This window comes from Leptodactylus fuscus, chromosome 3, assembly GCF_031893055.1.
Source record: "Leptodactylus fuscus isolate aLepFus1 chromosome 3, aLepFus1.hap2, whole genome shotgun sequence".
NCBI classification, from domain to species: Eukaryota; Metazoa; Chordata; class Amphibia; order Anura; family Leptodactylidae; genus Leptodactylus; species Leptodactylus fuscus.
The window spans coordinates 65,271,484-65,283,889 of record NC_134267.1 but is presented as its reverse complement, the minus strand read 5'-3'; the positions used below and the strand labels follow the sequence as shown (position 1 = coordinate 65,283,889).

Genomic DNA, 12,406 nt, shown 5'->3' with positions numbered 1-12,406 from the left:
AATTACGGTACCTTAAGAGTAGAAATTTCTGCTTTCAGTTGTTTTATCAATATATCCCTTCCTTGGGTCAAGAGATAAATTTAAGCACACATGCCGAAAAATGTAGGATTCCCCTGTGAGGCTTAAAATTAGTCCGAAATGTTTCTGTGTCCCTCCATTTGAGCCTGTATAGTCTGCTGATCTGAAATTTATATATTATAAAACTGCCTTCTTAGTTGCCATAACCACAGTGAGAAGAATTGGTGAAATCCAATTATCAATAAGAGACCTGACCGTCTAAGAGGATAAGTGTTCAAAGACTTGAACCTTCTTTCATTCCTAATGAATGGCAGTGGTAGGAAGAGGATAATAAGCCCCTCAATGTATAGGTCCCACTACTGACTGATTCCTGTTGGTAACTCATTGGTACCTGTAATTTGTACCAGTAGTCACCCTTAGTTTTAGCGTCAATCATTTCTGCTGTATCAGAATGACAGATAATAGTACCATAGATTGTGACAAAGATATTCAGTAATTTGATGCATTACGCCTAGAAGGCATGTGACTTTCTACACAATGACAATGATATTTGTAACTGCCATTTACAGTACAGGAACAAAAGAATAAAAAAAATTGTTTTTGTCGTGTTATGCACAAACATCTACTCTGAGTGGAAAAATCAGATAAATGTACTGTGAGTCATAGAACCTAATCTAGCAAGTTGGGGATGTGGTAACAAAATGCAGAAGAATTTTGTGCTTCACAATGTACATTTAAACATACATTAATTCACATACTGCGAGTGTATTCTATATTGTGTTTTTGAATGGCCAAGTTAAATTTGTGACAATAACCCTATCAACATTCTGTGGCATGACCTGAAGAGTGCTGTGCATTCAAGGCATCCCAGAAATATTGATTAATTGAAACACATTATCAGGGAGGAATGGTCCAAAATTCCTCATCAATTCTCTGCAAATCTTATTTGAAACTACAGAAAATGTTTGGATGTTATTGTTGCTAAAGGACGTCAACTTTTAGATTCTGGTAGTATTCACAAAACCAAAATATCCTGGTGGGCGCTCACTCCCTCAAGAACAACAACCGGAACCGGAATAGCGAGTATTGAGATTTTTATTGGTAGACAGATTACACATTTCGGGGTTTAGGTGTCAAGCATGACAGCTTCATGAAGCTTGTTGTTGTTTTAAAACCAGAAAAATCACAGTTATGACATAATTTGGCATGTTTAGAAACACTATGTTTCAAGAAGCCCTTTTGAACATTACATCTATGACTATTCAGTCTACAATGGAATGGTAATGTGGTTCTCCCCACATATTATAACCCACAACTACACCTGAGTAGGTAGACTAAAAAGTGTAGTCACAGAAATAGTATCTTGATATAGGCAAATCTTGACTCATATCCCAAGTGCCCGTTTCCCTTTGGCCCTTTTGAATTCCCAACCCTTCCCCCTCCCTCCCTTCCCGACATTTTACACCAGTATACCTATCATGGTTCTTCTTCCAATTATTCTTCATTCATGATATACAATACATTATCCATATGTTTAGGTACCTCTATCAGTTTAGGAAATTTACACATTACATATTATTAATTGTGCTTATTTATTGGTATAGATGTTTATAAATATTCTGTTCCGTTATGTATACACGAAGGGACAAGTCTGTATTCATATTTATTTAGACTTTTACATTTCTCCAAGTTTTTCCATGGACTCTTTGTATCTATACTAATTAATTGTTCCCTTCATATAGTGATTCCATGTAACAATCTAACTTTGAATGGTTTATTCTGTATAAATGTATTTGGTTTTATTTACATTTATTTATATTTACCGTATATACTCGAGTATAAGCCGAGTTTTTCAGCACAGTTTTTGTGCTGAAAAAGTGCGCCTGAGCTTATACTCGCGTCAATACAGTTATTGAAAATGTCACATGACTGGTCCGTAGTGTAAGAAATCTGTGGGAGGCCGCTGGAGCAGCCCAAGCTGTTTCGAGAGCATCTTTTCTGCCTTGGAAACCTCTTAAGGCGACCCTGAAGACAGCGCTGCCTCACCGACCACCTGTGGCTACATCACACGCCGGGTGACGTGGCCACGTTAGCTCAGGCCTGCACCCGGCGTGTGTCGTGTGTCTCAGCACAGGCAGCGTCATCAGGCCCCCTACACTGAGACGCAGGAGCAGCTGCGGGAGAAGACAAGCAGCCGTGGGAGAAGATGAGCAGTGGCGGCTGAAGAACTTATGAGAACTTAATGTTTGTTTTATAATAGGCCGCTACCTGCTGAAGTATTCCCAGCAGGTATCGGCCTATTTACCAACCTCCCTGGGCCTGCTCACTTCCGACCCCTGCGGCCGGCAGTGAGTAGGCCCGAGCCCCAGCCACGATCCCACTGCCGCTATTATTATACTTGGGGGTCTTTTCAGACCCCCGAGTATAATAATCGGAGCCCCAGGGGAGGTGAGAGAAAATAAACAATTTTACTCACCTCTCCGGGATCAGATGTTAATCCTAGCCGGCTTCAGGCCTATATGGTAATATCCCAGATGTCACGTGATCTGGGATATTACCATATAGACCCAAAGCCTATGGTAGTAGTAATAGCCTGTTACTGCTAGCACAGGCTTTGGGCCTGTATGGCAACAGGCTGCTACTGCTACCATAAGACTTTGGGCCTGTATGATAATGCCCCAGACGTCTAAGGGCAGTGTCAAAGGCTTCTCGCCTTCTCCACCTGTACACTACTCTCTACTCACGAGGAGCAAGGGCTAGCTGCCAATATATGGGTTCCTTTGGTTTGTCATGTGTCCTTAGTCATGTTTCAAGGCCATTTAGTAGGTCAGACTTTGCTTGACAGCTAATGTACCTAGATATGGCACTAGAGAGCTTTTTTCCTTCCTTCTCAGGGAGTGTGGCTGATTTTCATACATTAACTATGGAGACCACTAGCGTTCTATATTCCGCTATCGGCAACTGCCAATGGCGGAAAAAAAGAAGCGAGCTGCCCTTTCTTCAGGCGGAAGCCGCAACCTCCGACGTCGGCGCATTCATTTTAGCCGACTCCGGGGTGGGGGAAGCCGTGACCGCGACATTGTGGCAGGCGGGTTTTGACCTGGCTCCCAGAGTCAAAATATGGTCAAAATCCGCCCCACCGCCCCCCGTGTGAACGAGCCCTTAAAGAGTTTTGTTATATAAGGAAGGTAACAAAACAAGGTAAAAATGGAGATAATAAAAAGAAACAACACATCCACAAGATGAACCAACAAAAACAAATAAAATAACAATAATAAAAAACATAAGAAAACCAGGCATGTAAATAATGTGTTATTCAAACAAGTGTCAACAAAGGCCAAGGGTAAAACCAGCAACAAAACAGGATAAGACAAGACAGGAGAACAAAGAGGAAGATAGGAGAGGACATCTGGAAAAGGGAGACAAAATTTGAACCAGATCAGAGTGATAGAGTAGCCCAGAACTCATCCCATGGGTTCCAGATTAAATGGAACTTTCCTTCTTCGTTATTGAGTAAAACTGTCAGGTACTCCAGGGATCGTGCGTCTCTAATCCTGGAATATAACTCCTTAAGGGCCGGGATACATTAAAGGGGTATTCCCACGTCGCATACTCACCAGTCTTCGTTGCTGTAAAATCTTCTGTCTTCCTGCTCTGTTGCGTCATTGGTGGGCAGGGTTACATTTGCAAAGCCAGCGGCGACATGCCGCTGGCCCTGCGTGCACACTCATAGATGGTGTGACCAGTCTAGCCTTCACAATGCGAATACAGACCCGGCATCTGCTGTAATAGAGAGGCGGCTGCCGGGGAGGGTTAGACGCCGGCACAGGTGCCTGCAACATTGCTATGCTCCTGCCCTGCATGAAGCCAGCAGCGGCAGGAGCGATGCTGCTATTCCGCACATCCGCCCCCCCCGGAATAGCAGCATCGCTCCTGCCGCTGCTGGCTTCATGCAGGGCAGGAGCATAGCGATGTTGCAGGCATCTGTGCCGGCGTCTACACTCCCCGGCATCCGCCTCTCTATTACAGCAGATGCCGGGTCTGTACCCCCCCCCTCCAGGCTCGCTCCCGTGCACTTAGCCCCTCCCCCCTCAGAGCAGCAGATACATCACTAGACTTATGACCAGATAAGTCAAGGGCTGTGTCAAAAAAAAATGAATAAAGTAAGATAGTGGACAAACAAAGCAGTTTTGCTGAAGCAATGTATTTAGGAAAAGTCTTACATTCACATTAACAAGCAGTATAGATAGGATCCTTGTGATGGGACAACCCCTTTAACTTCTAATGCATTGCCTAAAGAACTCCATGCACCAGTAGTTTCCTAGTAAGGTAGCTACCACACTTCAATGATCCAGAATTTTTTGTTGTTGTTTTTTTGTTTCTTGGTATATAGGTTAAAATGCCTTCTGCAAATGGCACTGTGTCCTATATAGCTTCCGATTACTGGAGGTAGCCCGAACAGATAATTGGCATGGGGTCTGGGTGTTGTACCTCACCAATCAGATATTGATGGCCTTGCTTGAGGATAGGTCACCAGTGTAAAAATAGCTCTAGTGTAAAAATTTTTGTAATAATAAAATTAGATTTAAACTAAAAAAAAAAATTTGTGTTATTTATACATTGATACTTGGTGCATTAAAAATAGCTCTAAGGCCTGCAAAACCCCATTCAGCATGCCATACATATTAGATTGTTGTCCAAACCCTCCAGACTCTCCCCACTGTGTATGGCCACCATTGCTCCTGCCCACTCTCCATTGTATTTAGACCTGTAAGCAAAGATTTCACTTTGCCAGTCTATACACCTTTTGTACATTGTAGCATTTATTGTAGACCTAGAGGTCACCTTCATTCTTTTAAACCTTCAATTTCAGACAGAACAGATTAAAGCAAGCTGATGTATACTATTTTTTTCTGTAATAATTTAGTAGTAAAAGTCTAGGTACACCTCATCAATGGTAACTTTCAATGTATACTGCAAATATGCTATATCAAAGACAGACAGATGGTGATAGTAAGTCTGACTACTATGATGGCTCCACCACCTTAGGTCCTAGAGACAATTTGCTCACAAATTAGGCTCTTTTGTTAAGCGTACATGCGTGATATGTAGAGGTTACTGTGATGGATATTCTTTCCCAGACACTTGTCAACAAACTACCATCTGTTGTCTGGGATTTGCTGGCCGTTAGGGTTTTTCCCCTGAAACACTGGCCAATAAGATTTGTACTTTAATACTGTAATTATATATTCTTATTGATCTCCATTTGGTAAGAATTAACTTAATTTCAGGTTTGCTATAAAAGTTTGGCCATTTATCAAAACTATCTTAAAAATTGATGCCCGCAACAGCCAATCACTGGGCAGCTTCTATTTCTCAAAGTGCTCTGCTACCAAACACAGATCAGCTTCAATTTTTCCAAAGTGCAATATGTTTGGTGACAAGACAGCATTATAAGAATTATTATAAGTACGCATGAATTTGTTAACTACCCATGAACAGGTACTTTTATTATTCTTTGTTTAAAGCTAACACTCCATAGCGACACAGAGCCCCCAGTTATCTGCAAAATCACATTGTGACTCATAGCTGCAAATACATGTTACATGTACAAATATCAGACTTCTAACTTTCTACACTAACACTCCATTCACATGAATACGTGCTTTGTCAGTGTGCTGTGTTTCTCATGGCCAGCACACTGACCAATTTTTTACAATGGCCAAATACACGGGTGTGCATTATCACAGGTCCATGGATGGCGCTGTGAGTGCAGGCAAAACTCAGGATGAGTCTTATATTTCTGTTTTGCAGCTAAGGCCCGCTTAAGCAGATCAGTGGATCTGTGAAACCATGCAATGCACACAGATATCATCCATGTTGCACCTGTGCCAGTCTACCATGGACCTGGCACATGCATATGTTCATTTGCACGTAGCTAAAGTTTTATATTTGCTCATTTTATATAGGCATACGTGAAGGCTATTTAGTGGCGTTCAATAGGTGCCCATTCTGATCAGAGCAAAATTTGTATGTCCTTGTTAATCCTTCGATCATCACAAGACTATTACACTCTATACAATAGGTGCTACAGTAGTTGTTTAGGTTATTGTCCTTGGGGCTCTAATTTTTCTATATCAATCATAAGCAATCGTCAAATATGTTGGCCCCATAAAAACAAGGGGAAACATATCAACTTGATATACCATGTATTATAAGGAGTAGGGTTATTTCCTGGCATAATGAACAGACTATTTTAGTTTTGAAGCAAAATCTCTCTGGTTAAACAAAAAATGTTTTTAAACCATATGCACATGAGCTGTTCAGTGCACCTGACTCAAGAACACACCTACCAAAGCACTTTTTTTTTTTTTTTTTTTTTTTTTAAATATTAATCCTGATGTGTGTTGGGAATGGGTGCTCCAGGTGATGTTGCTGTTGTTCAGGTGAACTGATCAGTTTGTTTTGTATATTGATTTTCAAAGCAGCAAAATTGCACTTTGACACAAAAAGTCTGTTTCCGATTAACACATACTGGGGGTTGACAAACTATTCTGGTTAAGGATGTCAATTATAGAAACCTATACGTATTTTAACATACTTTTCAGGATTCCCATCTCTATAGAACCTGCTCTGCTCAGCATTACATAGAAAATCTATTCACTTGAAGGGCCACTTTGCAGTGTTCAGTTTATCTAATAGGGGAATTGAAATTGAACACTTGCTGACAATTTTTCATACAGATTATAGTTAAAGGGGTATTCCCATCTTAATAATACCATTGGTACTGCTAATTTATGTACATTTTCTTAAATACATTGCTATAGAAAAGTTGCTTTGTTTGTCTGCTTTGTGAAATTATTCCTCTCATTGTTTGCACATTTTTGTCAAGACACCTGGCCTATGTCTGATAACATAGGTTGGGGAAGCTGATTCACTGCTATTTGGGATGCCTGAGTTCTCCCCTTGCTCTTCAGTCAGGACAATCAGTTCAGCCAATTACAGTTTGCTGATAAAGGCTCAGACAATGTTACTTCTCGCTTTGTAAATACAAAGATAACATTGAGTTTACTGAAAGTTTATCGTCACTAAGCATGGTAAATGTTCTACACAAACCTGTGTGATATGATATACGTTTATTGTGCATGTTGATCTGCATTTATATTATATTTCTGGTAATCATACGAAATAATCTTTCATGGTAAAGGCACTGTCTATATGAGTACTTCATAGTGTCCTGCTCATCAGCTTGCTGAGTAATACAGAAATTGAGAAGGAGACAGTAGGCAAAGCTTCTGAGAGAGAGAGAGATGGGAACACCCCTTTAAAGCTAGTATTAGCAGAGAACTGTTATAAGTTAAATTGTTGCTAAATTTCTCTGTAATACATTACAAAATTGTATAGGTTTGTTAATTTGTTAGATTTCTAACATCTGTCGTGTCCTTTCCAAAGATTCAAGCTTTTTGGGTTTTTCTTGCTTTGGTGACATTTTTTATTTTCTGTTCTGATTAAAGGTCTTCATGGTGTAGACAATGGAATTCTGACATTCAATCAAGTTCGGATCCCAAGAGAAAACCTGCTGGACAAGTTAGTATATGAACATTGATTTCAATTTGGCAGGAGTTGCCTGTGGTTAGGGAAAGCTCCCTTACATGTCAAACTGACTGCAAGTTAATCTGAACCTGAAGCAAGCTTTATTGGTCTTTTTCTTTTGTCATTTTACTGACTATGTAATATAATATAATAGGGGGAAGGGTCACACTCAACAATGGCTGTGATCAGAGTGGCTGCGATCAGAGCGGACATTGGTTACAGGTCTCCGTTGTACATTACAGCGCAGACCTAGTATGGTAGCTATATTGGTCGCTCTGCCGCAGAGCAGCCGCCATTTTTAAGGAGCAGGTATCCACCGTAACTGCACAGCAGATGTTGAGAAGGGCTTAAACCCAACTGTAGCTAGGGTTTATTTATGGAGTAGGGCTTATATTACAAGCCTACTCCAAAAAAAATATAGCTAGGGCTTATTTTCGGGTAGGGCTTATTTTGAGGATGCAAGGGGTGTATATATATATATATATATATATATATATATATATATTTACGCAGATACACATGCCTATTCTTATACACAACTTCACATCAATAGGTAAATATATATATATATATATATATATATATATATATATATATATACACATACATATAAGCACGTGTATGTAGTTATGTAAAGTATCTATGTAATTGTGTGTAAATTATATAGTTAGATTAGATATGTAAACATACACACATATAAGTAATTATACTGGGGGTGAATTAAAAACTGCTAAGAGGTGCAGTACTGAAACTCCCACTGCCAGATAAAAAGGTTTTTAAAAAGAATTAAAAAAAAATATATATATATATATAGACCAAATTATGCATCCCCGCGTCCACAAATGCTCAGTCTACAGACATAGAAAAATATTTTTTCCCGATACGCATAACACTGTAGGAGGATTAATGCGAAATGTCCATCTACCTTTCTTTGCCTTTTTGCCTCCAATGAGAAAATTTAACAAAAAGTGATCAAAGTGACAGATATTAGCCAAAATGGTATATCTGAAAATGTATGCAAAAGTTATGATGTGACTCCCAAGAATGTGACCCATAGAACACAAGTGGTGTGTCATTTTGGCTTCACAATGAACGCCATAAAAACAAAGCCTGTAAGAATGTTGCACAAGCGCAGTGTAAGGGAATTGCTAGAGGAGCAAATCCCCAGTAGCTGGTGGTGAATCCTGGGGGAAGGTGCACGACAAGACAGTGAGCCCTAAGCTGAACACCCGACCCCCCCCCCTGCCTTCTTGTCTGAACTGTCCTAGTCGACAACTTGGCGGCAAAACCCTTCCTAGATATAAATGATGACACAGAACTCAGATGAGACAAACAACAAGGGGAGATCAGCTAGCCAAGGGGCCGTTAACAGTCAAACAACACAGTACAGAATCATAATCCAGGAGAATAGTCAAAGGTAAAGCCAGAAGTCAGGAATATGAATACAGGTAACAAAACAGCAAGAGTAAATAGCAAACACTGTTTTATACCACCTAAAATTTATTCTCCCATTGTGTGTCAATATTTTGTAACCAGGCGGCTCCTGGTAATGTTATATGCCTAGAAAAATGGTTTTGGTATCATGAGATAGATGAGTTTCTCCACTTTCATATCATGCCAAGATTTAAGAACTAGCTATAACAGAATCTGAGAGATCACATGTTAAAAGCACAGTCTGGAATGTGATTTTATATGCCGCATAAACTGCTGAATATTAAGTTGAATTAGTATCACGTTTTTTAAAAATATTTTCCCTTTTTTTCAACCTCAAAAACAAGTAAATATTAACCGTCTTTTATATCTCATGCGCTTATGTTTCTTACGTGATAGGATAAGAAACAATTTTTGTATGAAAGAATATTTACTATTTGAGGGTGGGGCCCCATGTGGCGTGAGCGTCCAAGAAAAACATGCAGCATTTTATAGTCACAGCAAAGTGTATCCCGTCCCCATATTGTGGGAAAATACGTGGTGCAGAAATTTCCAAAACCATTGCAGTTTTAGGGTGCATTCACACTGAGTAAACGCTAGCTTATTTTGTAGAGTAAAATTACACTTGTAAATTTTGCTATCCCATTGACTTCAATGATATTTTTTTACAAGTGTAAAAATACGCCTGTAAAAAATACGCCTGTAAAAAATACGCCTGTAAAAATACGCCTGTAAAATGTCATTGAAGTCAATGGGATAGCAAAATTTACAAGTGTAATTTTACTTTACAAAATAAGCTAGCGTTTACTCAGTGTGAATGCACCCTTAGAGATTGCAGCATGTCAGTTATATCTACAGAAATGCTGGTGGTTTCCCTATAAATGTAATTAAAGCAGAAAGTCCACAGAGAAAACCTCTGTGAACTTTCTGTGCAAAGCTCTGAGGGAAGATCTGCGTTGCGTTGCCGCTGCGCTTTTCCCGCAGTGTTTAATAAAAGGTGCTGGTCGCATGATGATTTTTAGTACTAACAGAAGTACAAAAAAACACCATGCAACATCTGGTGTAGTATGTTGAGTAGGAACGTGTGTATAAAGATGGGCATTAAATAAGCCGTTCACCTTTTGGGGTTGTGACCCAGTCACATTACCCTAAAATGCAGATACAAGTGGATGAACATCCAATTAGAAGGCAGCTGCTGGATCACCGTCACTTAGACGTTCTGAACATCAAGTACTTCAGGGAGGACCAACTACCACAACCACAGCCAAAAAAGTGGAATGGAAGTGGAGAAAGAAGGTCTGCGCTTACCAGGATGTCCTCAGAAGAGTCCTTTATTCTTAACATAAAACAATGCGTTTTGGAGCCACAAAATGCTCCTTTTTCAAATGTACAATCTGGTAGGTATAAGAAAAGGGAGCATTCTGTGGCTCTTTTTTGGCCATAATATGCAAGCTTGCAAATCAGCATCAGTGTCAAAAGCTTAGATTTTCTTGTTTACACAGATGTATTTTTCGCATTATGTTGTCATATTTACAGAAAACTCACTTATATGTAAGGATTTTTTTATGGATTTTAGCGCATGCCATTATAATTGTATCCACTGTAGGCCATCATGGTATAATCCTGTGTGAAATATTCTTTAGCTTTTTCATTGTCTCCCCAGGTTTGGCTCAGTTTCGTCTGATGGAAAATACAGCTCACCAATTGAAAATAAAAGTGGCCGATTTAATGCGATGCTTGCTGCTCTTACACCTACAAGATTAGCACTAACATTTCAGGCTCTAGGAGCGATGAAGGTATATGTCTAACTGTTGACATTACTGGTAGAGTGTGTAGCATGGGCCATGATGCAACTAAGAGAATACAACTGTAATTGACATCTGAACTTTTGCTGTAATGAATGTCTTTACTGATCATGTTTTCTGGGGACCTTTAACTTACATATCTGTCCTAAATTATTGCTGCTAATGGACCTGGGGGTGCCGGTAATGTCACGACCCTGGCAACCTTCAGCCTCCGGATTCATTTTGCCTCCTGGTCTGCTCCACCCTCTCCTCTATTGATCTCATGGTAATTATTTAACCTGGGGTATAATAAGTAAATTAACAGTCTCCAAACAACCCCTTTAAGGAGTGTAAACAAGACGTTTATATTTCTATCTAGAAAAGTGGTTGTCAATTTCCCAACCAGTTTAGCATTTTGCCAGTTAAATTCAGCAGAGCATGTTTATTAACCCAGTGTTAAGCTAAGGCCCCACATTGCGGAATGTAGCTTTTTTTGTTGCAGATTTTGTTGCAGTTTTTTTTAGCCAAAGTTAGGAGTGGATTGTGCAGAAGGTAGAAGTAGAAGAAGCTTCCAGATATTTTCTATTCCTTTTGTAACCATTCTTAGCTTTGACTCAAAAAACTGCAACAAAATCTGCAACAAAAAAAAGCTGTATTTCCGCAATGTGGAGTCTCAGCCTTAGGCTAAGGATTTGAAAATCGCAGCATGTCAATTATATCTATGGAAACACCGGCGGCTTCCCCATAGATATAATTGTAACAGAAAGTCCGCGGAGGAAAACTCTTTGAACTTTCTGTTCAAAGCGCTGCGGGAAGAACCGCAATGCGTTCACGCCGCGGTTATTCCTGCAGCGCTTTAACGCGGTGGGTATAGCCCGTGGAGCCTTAGCCTTAGGCTAAGACCCCACACTGTGGAAACACAGCTTTTTTTGTTGCAGATTTTGTTTGGTGGAAGTATAAGAACTTCCTTTATATTTTCCATTGCTTTTGTAGCCATTTTTGGCTTTTGCTCAAAAACCACAACAAAATCTGCAACCAAAAAAGCTGCGTTTTTGCAGTGTGGGGATAATTATTATTATTGTTTATTTATATAGCACTATTAATTCCATGATGCTTTACATTTGGGGGTTTACACACAATACACAGAATATACAGGTAGATATAATACTAACAGTGACCAACTGGCACGGTGGGGTAGAGGGCCCTGCCCGCGAGGGCTTACAATCTATGGGATTCAGCCTAAAAGAGGTTTTCTAGGCAAACATAGTCAAAGTAGTTGATAAAAATGGTTGAAGCCATTGATTTGAAGAAAGGTTTTTAGAGTTTGTGGCATATTCTATTGCAGGACTCATGTGAATTGAAGTTGCAGAAAACAATCTTGTTCAGTTAAATTGAGCTAATTTTCAGTTACAACTAATTATGCCATATGTAAGTCCATCCAGGATCTTTTGAAATTTCCTGCCATTAGAAATATTACATTGTCCTTTTTATCTTTACAGCTGGGATTGACCATAGCAATTCGATACAGTCACAGGTAAGAAAATAGAATTTCTTACTAACCTCTGCAAGTAGTGTTTATG

General features: G+C 39.7%; 1 protein-coding gene across 1 annotated transcript in view; it reads left to right on the top strand.

The window, feature by feature from the left end:
- The window catches only part of ACOXL (acyl-CoA oxidase like), a 298,517-nt gene that overhangs the window by 71,714 nt on the left and 214,397 nt on the right, over positions 1–12,406 (top strand). The window contains exons 8-10 of the mRNA XM_075267702.1: positions 7,533–7,605; positions 10,706–10,838; positions 12,326–12,360. Of these exons, the coding sequence (XP_075123803.1) occupies positions 7,533–7,605; positions 10,706–10,838; positions 12,326–12,360 (241 nt within the window). The remainder of the gene's footprint in view (positions 1–7,532; positions 7,606–10,705; positions 10,839–12,325; positions 12,361–12,406) is intronic.